General features: G+C 41.6%; 1 protein-coding gene across 1 annotated transcript in view; it reads left to right on the forward strand.

The window, feature by feature from the left end:
- LTA4H (leukotriene A4 hydrolase) overlaps nt 1-7,122 on the forward strand; it is a 30,510-nt gene extending 23,388 nt beyond the window's left edge. The window contains exons 15-19 of the mRNA XM_005898408.3: nt 759-813; nt 2,540-2,635; nt 5,307-5,389; nt 6,056-6,160; nt 6,831-7,122. Coding sequence (XP_005898470.1) covers nt 759-813; nt 2,540-2,635; nt 5,307-5,389; nt 6,056-6,160; nt 6,831-6,948 — 457 coding nt within the window. The 3' untranslated portion in view covers nt 6,949-7,122. The remainder of the gene's footprint in view (nt 1-758; nt 814-2,539; nt 2,636-5,306; nt 5,390-6,055; nt 6,161-6,830) is intronic.
- Nucleotides 7,123-12,575: the final 5,453 nt, after the last annotated feature.

Below are 12,575 nucleotides of genomic sequence, written 5' to 3' on the forward strand. Positions count from 1 at the left end.
GGACAGTGCCTATCACGCAGCAGTTACTGGCAGATCTGGTGGATGATTAGATGGGTGGAACCATGGGAGGTAAAATCCACGAAGGCAAGGACCTTGTGGTGGTTGCCAGGTTGTCCTGTGTACCCGCAACTGCTCCTGCCATCAGAAAACACTGCATATGCTCAGCCCAGCCCCTTCAGCACATACTGCTGAAGCGTGTGACAGTCTCTGCTACGAGGTTTTGGCATTCTCTCCAATGCATAATCCAGTGTTGGGGCTTCCCTGGTGGTCCAGTGGTTAAGAATCCGCCTGGCAGGGCAAGGGACAGCGGTTTGACCCACACGCCTCAGGGCAAGTAAGCCAGTCGCCACAACTACTGAACCCAAGGTTCTAGAGCTTGTGCTCCACAACGAGAGAAGCCGCTACACTGAGAAGCCTGCATACCGCAGTGAGAAGACCGCACACAGCAGTGAAGAGTAGCCCATGCTCGCTACAGTGAGAGCAAGCCCTCACGTAGCAACAAAGGCCCAGCACAGACAATAATAAAAAACAAAATAATCCAGTGTTTCATGAACTTGGTATCTACTTGGATTTCTGTGTTCTTAGAGGATATCAGTCATATTTAAATCAGGTAGAAGATTTCCTATTGCCATCACTCTGGGGTTATTTTCAAAAGAACTCTGAGATTTAAGAATGTTCTATAATTTCAGAATGGCATTGATGCAAAAGCATGTGGCTTTGTATAAAATATAAGCTCTAATATTTTTTCATTGTTGCAGTTATGATATGACCCTGACAAATGCTTGCATTTCCTTGAGTCAAAGATGGATCACTGTGAGTAGTAATGTATGGTTTTTGCCTCCTTTTTGAATTGTACAAATATGTCTCTACTCAATGAAGTGGGAGAGTGGTGCTTTACTTATGAACTCATGTGCTCGGAAAGGCTATTCATTCAGTCTGGTTTGTCCAAAATAACATATACCAGCCCCCAGTGTGTAAAGTTAAATTTGAGGGGAAAACAAATGGATGTTGATGGTATTGGTTCTGATTTTTCTTGATCTTAAAAGGGAAAGGGAAATATAGGCCTCTTAGGGGAGAGGAAATGATTTTTGGGAACGATGAATATGGGGACCCTTAGAAGAAGAGATAGGGAGGCACAGTTTCCCCCAAAGTCTGGGACTGGAGTGTAAGAGAGGAGTAGAAAGCTCCAGGTATTAGGAGAACCAAGGGAAAGCCAGCAAAAGGAAAAGAAACCAAATCAGGAGTAAGGCAAATCAGGAAAACAGAACGGGAAACCATGACAAAGATACTCTGGTTTTAAATAAAATATGAACATAAGAAAATACAAAATTCAACAGTTTCCTGTCAGAGCAGTGGGCTGGCTGTACACATATGTACCTCCTCTGTTGGTACTTGGCCCTCCCCGTCTCGTTCTTCTCTCCACCCACCTGGCCCTGCCATGTAACCGTGACCATGAATTGTGGTTTTATCTTTTCCCTGCTCTTTATGATTTTACCACTAATAAGTATATCCTCGATAGTTTAAATTTGCATGTTTTTAAGCAAAGAATGAGATCTGTAACTTCTAATATTGACGTCAGTTTCTAAAAAGGGAAGAAGTTCTGATATTAAGGGCATTTTGAAGGGGAGGAAGCTGTAAAATAATGTTTCTATGCAAAGATGTATATGCATACATTAAATTTTCTGGAGGGATATACAAGGAACTATTAATATAGGTTTCTGAGGAGTGGGACTTAGAGACAGGGAGCAAAAGCAGAGGAATTTTTCATTTGGTCCTATTTGATTTTTTTTTCAAACCTTTGCATATATTTCTTTTTTTTTTTTTTTAATTTTATTTTTAAGCTTTACAAAATTGTATTAGTTTTGCCAAATATCAAAATGAATCCACCACAGGTATACATGTGTTCCCCATGCATATATTTCTTTTAAAAGAAACCCTAGTTTAAAATAATTTGAAACTATTTTAAAAGATTCTAAAAATACCCATTTTGATAAGCTTTATTAATATTCCTTAATCATTTCCTCAAAGATAAATCACAGTAAATCCTAAATTGAAAAGTACAGAAGCACTTTTTTTTCCTTAAACAATTTCCAAGATTTAAGCAGGGGAAAATAGAATATGTGGAGATAAAGGGAGAGATCTGTTTGTGGACTTATGTGTTCCTTAGTGTGGTATTTTAAAGAATATACAATATGATTTTTTACCCACATTTTTGAATTGGCCTGTAAATTACCTGCCGTGTATTTTGCAGTGTTTCTTTACTTTGGAAATCTACATAATGCAAATGGCAGAGGATGTCAAAAGTTTCCTCCACTCTTAACAGTCTAATTTTTCTTAAGTAATATAGATCTAGGAATCATATCAGCTCTTTAACTTACACTGATGCCATCTCAGAATGATTTATAGCTAATGCTTAATTTAATTTTTTTATAATCTTATGTATCCTTGTATTTCTCTTTCTTAACTTTTATGTCAGATAAACCAATACATTTTGTTGAGTTGTACATGAATGTAAATAATCAGGCAACATTTATTTCAGGCCAAAGATGATGATTTAAATTCATTCAGCTCAGCAGACCTAAAAGACTTCTCTTCCCATCAAGTGAATGAATTTTTAGCACAGATGCTCCAGAATGTAAGTACTAGCTCAAAATATTAGAAATTAAAATGGGCATAAAGGCATAGCATTGGAAAAGTATTAATGTAGAAACTAACAGAAAAAAATGATTTGTTAAAATTCATTTGTTTACTTAAAAACATTTGTTGATTGAATGCCTGCTATGTTTAATACAGTGTTGAATATAAAAGTATGTAAGAAAGAAATATCCCATGTCCTCAAAAAGTTTATAAGCTACTAGGAACGGTCACACATGCAAAATTTAGCAGTAAAAGGAATTTTAGGTGTCATTTGTGAAAAAAGGGAAGAAGGATTCCCTTCCAACCGGGGTAATCAGGAAGGATTTGGGGGAACTGGGGATTGATCTGAGCAGAACAGAATCAGCAGGGAGGTACAAATTCAAGTCGGACAGAGCACAACATGACAGAGCGTGGCCGGTGTTGCAAGAGGAGGAAACTGTGGGTTTGGGAAAGAGGTTAATGGAGAGAACACAAGAAAGACTGCTGGGACCTGATGTGACAAGTCTTGAATGTCAAGCTAGAAATGTTAGATGTGATTCTAGATAGGAGCAAAGGATTTCACATTTTTAACGACGAGTCATCTGGTGGCTCAGACGGTAAAGCGTCTGCCCGCAATGCAGGAGACACGGGTTTGATTCCTGGGTTGGGAAGATCCCATGGAGAAGGAAATGGCAGTCCACTCCAGCACTCTTGCCTGGAAAATCCCATGGACGGAGGAGCCTGATAGGCTACAGTCCATGGGGTCGCAAAGAGTCAGACACGACTGAGCGACTTAACTTTCACTTTCATCTGATGCAATGGTGATTATGACGACTATTCCTCTGATGCTGGGGAGGCTGGATGGAATGAGGAATGCTGGCAGTGAAGTTAGTTGGGAGACTCGAAGGAGCCCAGGACAGGAGGGAGGGAGCTGGTGGGAAGGGAAAGAACAGGAGAAGGAGATCACAGGATGGAGCGAGGGGTTTGGGGACTCACTGGATTAGGGGTTAACAGGAAGAAGTCCAAGCAGATTTGAAGGTTTCAAAGCCAGGGGATTAAATGAATATGCACAGCTGAGAGGAGATGCTGTATGTTGAGTGGGACACAGTGAGGTCTTTCTTATTGTAAGACAGGTCCTTAGACCTAAGAACTTAGGTCTAAGGACCTTGAGAGGGATGGAGACTTTTGAACAGAATTTCCTGTGGAATTGATACAAGATGAGGAATAGCATTTTACAGCAACAGGGGCTTTAGAGTATTTTTTAGTGCATGAAGCCGTCATCACACACTTCTGTAGCCCCTCCTGCCCTGTCTCCTGGAACTGCGAAAAGAGAAATGATGGGGTGACTGGGGAGCAGGCACATCAAACACTGGAGAGGAAGGGCACTGAGGACGAGACCATAACCAGCTGGCCAGCCTGGCTTGACTTGGAGCTGAGTTGAACTGAAACGATTTGGGAAGGGTCTCGCAGTCAGTGAGAGCAGAGATGGTTAATGAGTGGGAGTGAGGTTCTGTAAGAAAAAGTCGTGGCTGGAGCAGAGAGTTACCGACTACCTCGTGGTTCCTCAGCCTGCATCATGCAGGCACCACAGACTCTCCGCTTGACCAAACTGAACTCTTCTTTCTCTCCTTCACCCAAACTTGTTCTCCCTTTAGGGCGGGTTAACCTGGGCACAGGGGCTTCCTAGATGGCACAGTGGTAAAGAATCCACCTGCCAGTGCAGGACATGGAAGAGATGTGGGTTCGATCCCTGGGTTGGGAAGATTCCCTGGAGTAGGAAAGGGCAACCCGTTCCAGTATTCTTGCCTGGAAAATTCCACAGACAGAGGAGCCCAGTGGGCTATAGTCTGTGAGGTTGCAAAGAGTCAGACATGACTGAGCACTCTCTCACACACACAACTTGGTCACAAGAGTTGATGAACCCCCTGAAACTGTACACATAAGTTCGTGTTTATATATGTACTTTCCCCTTAAGGAAAGGGTACATATTAGTCATCAGATTCTGAAAAGGGTCTGTAAGATAAAAATTTTAAAACTGCTATTTTGTAGGGATATAGATAATTTAAAAGGGATTTCAGAGGAAACATACAAAGATAACACTGGGGGAACTCAGTGAGGGAAAAAAATTAACTGTGATTGAATATGGAGAATAGAATAAATTTAAGATATGTAAAGTATAAGGAAGAACTTGAAAGATTCTGGAAAGGGTCTGAAAGTTAGTATTTATACACATCCAAAAGTCTCAAGAGAGTACTTCTCATTTAATTCTCCATGTATCTTGCAAATTAAATTAACCCTTGGCTCATAGTGCTTCCCTGGTGGCTCAGACGGTAAAGGATCTGCCTGCAGTGCAGGAGACCTGGGTGAGGAAGATCCCCTGGAGAAGGAAATGGCTACCCACTCCAGTATTCTTGCCTGGAGAAATCTATGGAGGCTGGTGGGCTACAGTCCGTGCGGTCGCAAAGAGCTGGACACGACTGAGTGACTAACACTTTGCCTCCTAGCAGGACATCCATATTCAGAATAAGTTTGCACAAAATTTATCTTAGTGTGCATTTGTTTATTTTTATCTAACTAATTGCTATATTATACACTTGAGGATTTTAATCTGGCTAAGAATTTCTCTCCCACTCCTTTCTTCCAAGGAATCCTGTTGAAATGATACATTATACTTCTTTATTTTGCTCTAGGCACCTCTTCCATTGGGGCACATAAAGCGAATGCAAGAGGTGTACAACTTCAATGCCATTAACAATTCTGAAATACGATTCAGGTACATCATTTTAACTTGTCTCTGTGGAAGAAAGTGGAAAACTAGTTTAACAGATAGAGAAAGGGGAAGCAGCATGTGAGACATACTTGAGTCTCGAGAAAACCTTGTTAAATTCACTGCATCTATATACAGAGTTATAGTGGTCTTTAAGGAATAGTTGCAGTGTCTGTAATATGATCATATTAGTTTTTGTTAGAATACTCTGTAAGCTTTTCTTGCCTTTAAAAAAATTAGAATTAAGGATCCAGTGGTAAATCAGCACTCTTCCACAACTAACCAAATGGGCTCTGAAATGGGAACAGTCAGAAATCTTTGATTCTGTCCATCTTTCTTAGTTTAAATTTGGTAGTATAAGCCTGAATCAAAGTTTAATTCCTTCAGAAATTGCATATGTTAGGCCCATGAGCACCTACATAATCCAAATTCTAAAACATGATATTCATGATTCAAACATGATTCAAGAACACACTTTTCTTCCTTCTCTTCTCCAATTATTGAACGATATATATAAGGATTTGAGATTCTCAGAATAAGGACATAATATAAAGTGGTGTGCAGTGCAGCTATAATGGGATTATTTGTCATTACAGAAGTTTTCAGATGTGCCTGTCATATCCTGTTCCCACCTCATTTCCCACCCCATACCACCTAAAATCCTCCTTTTAGATGGTTACGACTCTGCATTCAATCGAAATGGGAGGAAGCAATTCCTTTGGCTCTAAAAATGGCAACTGAACAAGGAAGGATGAAGTTTACACGGCCCTTATTCAAGTAAGAACCAAGTCTCCCTGTGCTTTGACTTTACATTAAGAATGGGAAAGAAAAATCTTAAACAGATATTTTTGTTGTTGCTATAATACTTTGTAAAGTGCAATCTAAAAATAATATTTTAAAATTTGTTAAAGATTATAGATATAATTTTGGAATAGGAGTTAACACTTCTAAATGTTTTAAATTTGAGATGATTTTGTTAGCTTTTTAAGAAGATTGTCTGTTATGGGCCAGCCAAATAGGATTAGATGCTGCTGAAAAGGAAATAAATTGAAGGCAATCTTATATACACAGGAAGATCTTTAAAATCAAGTAGAAGATCATTGGTGAGTAGGGAAGCACAAGAAAAAAGTGTCTGAAGTTAAATGCAAGAAGGATCAAGCAGGTAAAGCCAAACCTGTTTAATTCAAATGTTGCAATTAGGTAGAAGAGTAGGTTGCTTGACATTTAATAAAGGAATGCTTGGTAAAATTGAAAAAAGTTGTTATCGTGGCCACAAGATACAATTTAAAAATACCTCAGTGAAATTATTTTGACTATGAATTTGACAGGAATTCTGAAAAAATATAACCTGGCATACTTATTATTAATCTGTTTGCTCTGCAAGCCATAATAAAATTTGCCAAAACAAGTCAACAAGTCATTATCTTTTTTTTTTTTCTCAACGCAGGGACCTTGCTGCCTTTGACAAATCCCATGATCAAGCCATCCGTACCTACAAGGAGCACAAGGCATCCATGCACCCTGTGACTGCCATGCTTGTGGGGAAAGATTTAAAAGTGGATTAAGGACCTACCCATTGCTGATGTCAGATATTTCTCTTTTTAAAATCAAATTCATAAAAAAATACAACGCTTCAGCTCACATTGTAACTAAAAATGTCTTTTTAGTTTTGGCTTTTTATTGTTTTGTCAGTGATTTTTTTTTTCATAAATAAAGCTGAGCTACCTCCCCCTGCTGCAGCCCTGGTGGCATGTTCTTTGTACAGTGAATTTTAGCAAAGCTTAACCTTTTGATTTATAAATGTCAGGTTTTTCAATTATTTCATATTCATTTTCTCCCTATATGAAGCAACTTAGCAGCAGCAGCAGCAGCATGGTCACAAGATAGACATGTCAACATATTATTATTTACCTCTTTTTTAAGCTCTCTAATTTGAGTCTTCTGCACACCAAAAATTCAGCATAATTAAGATTTTTCTTTTTAAATAAACTTACACATGAATACTTGGTTAGATTTGCTCATCACCCAGCTGGTGGACATAGGATCAACTCCCTTACCAAAAGTGTATAAACTGGGGGGAGCACTCTGCTCCCCATACCTGGATCCCCTGCTGGCCTGTTCTCCTGTCAGGGTCAGATGGTCAACCTGAATACCCTGCTTCTTCCCTCAGGTATACCTGACAATCTATTCAACCTGCCTCATCTCCTTAGTGATCAGCAAACATTCTCCACCAACAAACAGCATACAACACAGAGGAAGAAAGAATTAAAAACAATACAACAACTTGATCCAAGTGAGAGAGTAACAACGTACCCCCATGAATGTAATGAAGTGCCCTAGGGTGCCTCAGCACAGAGCTTGGAAACCACTGTTCCATTAGTTAGGATGCTTTGATCGTAAGTGATAGCAACCCCGATGACTAGAGTTCAGAAAGAGAAAAGGATTATTTTAAGAACACAGGTTAAGGGGAGGTTATCAGCATCTGAGGACGGACAGAAGGGCCCTGACACCAGGACAGGAGAGACATCAATACTCTTATCTTCCATTTCTATTTGCAAACAGTTGGACACGACTGAGTGACTGAACTGAACTGGCCCACCTTGTATAGTCTGGCCACCCCTAACTTTACTGTTGCAGATAGTTCTTACCATGTGGAGAGACTGTCCTAATTCAAAATTCCCATAGGTGAGACTCTGACCCAGCTTTGATCCACCCATGGCCAAGTAAACTCTAGCAAAGAGGAATGGTATCTTGAAGGATAAATGTGGTTGGGGTATATCATCGTTAAATACCCTCCAAAAGTGCTAATGTAGTAAAAAGAGGGGGAAGGTCTTAAATTGAAGCAAACACCTTGACCCTTCTTGTAGTCCTCAGACTTCCCTGCTTTCACTGTCCCAAACAGTTCTCTCCCTTTGGGCATGTTTCTACACTGCAGTGCAATTCTGTTTTTCAAGCTTCTGCTCTCACTCATCTCCATGCCGGGACTATCAGAGGACAGAGTTCAGCTCAAATTCATGGGATATAATCACATTCTATGTGATTGTGTGCATGCTCAGTCACTCAGCTGTGTTTGACTCTTTGCAACACCATGGACTATAGCCTGCCAGGCTCCTCTGTCCATGGGATTCTCCAGGCAGGAATACTGGAGTTGCCATTTCCTCCTCCAAGGGGTCTTCCCAACCCCAGGGGTAGAACATGCATCTCCTGCTTTGGCAGGCAGATTCTTTACCATTGGGCCACCTGGGAAGCCCTAAGTGATTGGACTTGAGCAAATCCATGGACACAGGTGATGCTTTAGGAGTCTTCCCTTGATCTATAAGTATACCCCATACTTTAAGCTAATGTCATTGATTAGTGATACTGAACATGAATTGGGGCCAGGGATACATGAGGGTGGTCTTGAAGGACAGGATGGAGGAGGTAGAGGGCGCTAAAGACAAATGTTCATAGGGATTTACCTGGAGCCAGTTCAGTGGCAGCTATGCTTATTCAGCTAATACACTTACTCAGCTCAATGTACATTTAACTCAGCTAATAAGTATATGGCAATCCACTCCAGTATTCTTACCTGGAGAATCCCAGGGACAGAGGAGCCTGGTGGGCTGCCGTCTATGGGGTCGCACAGAGTTGGACATGACTGAAGCCACTTAGCAGCAGCGGCAGCAATAAGTGTATGTAGAATGTCTTTGTACTCAGCAAATACACTTACTCAGCTCAACATACCCTTACTCAGCTAATAAGTGTACGTTGAATGTCTTTGTGCCAGGCTAGGTTCACACATAATTTCTGAGTGAACAAAAATAAGTAATTTCTGCTGCTACTGCTGCTAAGTCGCTTCAGTCGTGTCCAACTCTGTGCGACCCCATAGACGGCAGCCCACCAGGCTCCCCCGTCCCTGGGATTCTCCAGGCAAGAACACTGGAGTGGGTTGCCATTTCCTTCTCCAATGCATGAAAATGAAAAGTGAAAGTGAAGTCGCTTAGTCGTGTCCGACGGGTGTGTGGAGAAAAGAGAATCATCCAACGTGGGAATGTACATTGGTGTAGCCACTGTGGAGAACAGTATGGAGGCTCCTCAGAAAACTAAGAACTTCCACATGATCCTGCAATCCCACTCCTGGGTATATATCCAGACAAAACTATTCAAAAAATACATGCACCCCTGTGTTCACAGCAGCACTGTTCACAGTAGCCAAGACATGGAAACAATCTGATGTCCATCGACAGATGAAAAGATAAAGATGTGTACATATATACAGGCACTTCCCTGCTGGCTCAGTCGGTAAAGAATCTGCCTACAGTGCAGGAGACATGGGTTTGATCCCTGGGTTGGGAAGATCCCCTGGAGAAGGGAACGGCCACCCACTCCAGTATTCTTGCCTGGAGAATTCCATGGACAGAGGAGCCTGGCAGGCTACAGTCCATGGGATCACAAAAAGTCAGACACAACTGAGCAAACTTTCACTTTCTTTCTTTCACACATATATACATAGTAGAATACTACTTAGCCATAAAAAAGAACAAAATAATGCCATTTGCAACAGCAGGGATGCACCTAGAGATTATCATACTAAGTGAAGTAAGTCCAAAAGAGAAAGATGAATACTATATTATGTCACTTACATGTGGAATCTAAAATATGATGCAAATGAACCTATCCATGAAACAAACAGAATCACAGACATAGAGTATAGACTGGTGGTTGCTACTGGGGAGGTGGCTGGGGGAGAGAGGGAGTGGGGGACTGTGGTTGGCAGATGTAAGCTGTTACATATAGTATGGATAAACAAGGTCCTCATGTATAGCACAGGGAACTATAGTCAATATAATGTGATAAACCATAATGGAAAAGACTATTTTAAAAAGAATGTATATATGTATATACAACTGAATCATGGTTGCTGTACAGCGATAATTAACACTGTAAATCAACTATCCTTCAATGAAAAAAAAATAACTTCTTTATAATGGTAAAGAAGAAGGAAAGCAGCCTAGAAAAGGGCCATTTACCCCCACTGAAGGTTTTAGGAGAAGGAAATGTTAACCCACTCCAGTGGTCTTGCCTGGAGAATCCCAGGGATGGAGGGGCTGCCGTCTATGGGGTCGCACAGAGTCGGACATGACTGAAGCGACTTAGCAGCAGCAGTTTAGCAGAAGGGTTTAGAGGATGCTTCCTGGAGAAGAGAAGGCCTAAAATGAGATTGAAGAAATAATATCTATTCCAGTACTCTTGCCTGGAAAATCCCATGGACAGAGGAGCCTGGTGGGCTGCCGTCTATGGGGTTGCACAGAGTCGGACACGACTGAAGCGACTTAGCAGCAGCAGCAGCAGCAGCAGCCAAGCAAAGAAAGATCACTCATGATGCAATGAAGATCTCGTGTGCCTCAGATAAGACACAATGCAGCCAAATATTTTTTAATATATTGTTTTAAAAAACTTTTTAAAAGTCTCAATGATAGTCATCACAATTTTGTAGCATTTCCATTGTACCAGGTGCTGCTCTAAGAGCTTTACATGTATAAACTCATTTAGTCCTCCCAAAAGCCCTTTGAAATAGGCACTACTATCATCTTCATTTTGTAGGTGAAGAAACTGAGGCCCAGAGAAGTCAAGTAACTTGCCCAGAGGTCACACAGTCAGGAAATGGCGGGGCCAGGATTTGAGCATGGGTAGGGATTCCCAGGTGGCGCTGGTGGTAAAGAACCTGCCTGACAATATAGGAAATGTGAGACCCAGGTTCTATCCCTGGGTTGGGAAGATCCCCTGGAGTAGGAAATGGCAATGCACCCCAGTATTCTTGCCTGAAGAATCCCATGGACAGAGGAGCCTGGTGGGCTCCATGGGGTCACAAAGAGTCAGACACAGTCACAGCAACTTAGCACATACAAGGCATAGATACTGCAAACACTGCAGTGAGGAAATTAGTCCTGCCGGGGTCCTGCCCCGGCTGATCCAGGGTATTCGAAGGGGAGATGGCTTCGGCGACTATTTAAATATTCATCAAAGATATAAAGAGTAATAGAATGAGGATAGCTCAGTAGGAAAATTCAGTGGAGAAAAGAGGCTGAGTAGCCTGGTTTACGCGGGAGACCAATAAAACTTTAAGACAAGAAGCTTGCACCACTTACGTAGGCCACAGGCGTCCTTCCATTCTCCCGAAGGAGAGACACTGAGGCCTCCCTGGTCGGATCTTAGAAGCCCAGGCATAATTAGTAAGCATGGCGGGTTCTGCGCTCCAGATGGAGACTCAGCCAGAGTGAGAGAGAGAGAGACATGGGGAGACCAGTCTTTTGAGGAACTGATCCCAATTCTTTATTTTCCAGAGTCTGTTTTTATACACTGAGATGTTATACAAAAGTCACGTGGGGACAGCAGTCCTGACTTTTATTAAAGTCAGGTGCTTCATACAAATGTATACAGAGGTCTTAGGGGTGTTACATCATCTTCTGGCCAGGGGGGCCTGATGACAATTTATGACCCTCTCCTTGTGACAGTGGTCAGTCAACCAGAACAGTTTTTTCTCCAAGGGTGATTATTCTTAAAACAGATGCCACCCAAATAAAGTTACATTCCTATAGGGTGAGGGTGTAGTGGGTTTTAGTTAAGGAAAGAATTTACTTAGCTTAAGGTCTAATGTGATTTATATCAAAGGTTAATACTTATTTCTTCTATATATTCATTAATGTGTGTAAGGGCAGGGGATGTGGAGTCTTAGCAACAAACATTGGCTCAACAAATGAAAAACCCTTCACCAATACAATTTCTAATCAGCCCACTATACTTATACTGATGGTTTTCTAACTTTTCTAAGGAACCTGTTTTTAGAAGGTTTAAAGCATCTCGTGTCTCTCACAGTTGGGAGGCTGTGAGCAATCACATGTGGCCGGACAAGCCTGTCAGGCAGGCCAGAGAACCTTCAGAGGAGTTTGTAGGTTAAAACACTCTTGTCACGCCCAGGAGTTTTTATTAACTGGAGCTCTAAATTAACTCCTTCTCCGAAAGAGGTGGTGGGGGACAGCCCCCCGTAAAGTCAGAGGTGTAGATGAGCACAAAGTAGTAAAGTAGGCAGGGTCTGGTTATGGGGGTAGATGCTCGAGGATTTCCAGGGGGACTCCTGAGGCTCGATCCCGCCTTTGTGTATGTCGAGTCTCCTTCCTCATGACCTTTGTCACGGGTGGAGTACCTCACTCTG

This window comes from Bos mutus, chromosome 5, assembly GCF_027580195.1.
Source record: "Bos mutus isolate GX-2022 chromosome 5, NWIPB_WYAK_1.1, whole genome shotgun sequence".
Classification (NCBI taxonomy): domain Eukaryota; kingdom Metazoa; phylum Chordata; class Mammalia; order Artiodactyla; family Bovidae; genus Bos; species Bos mutus.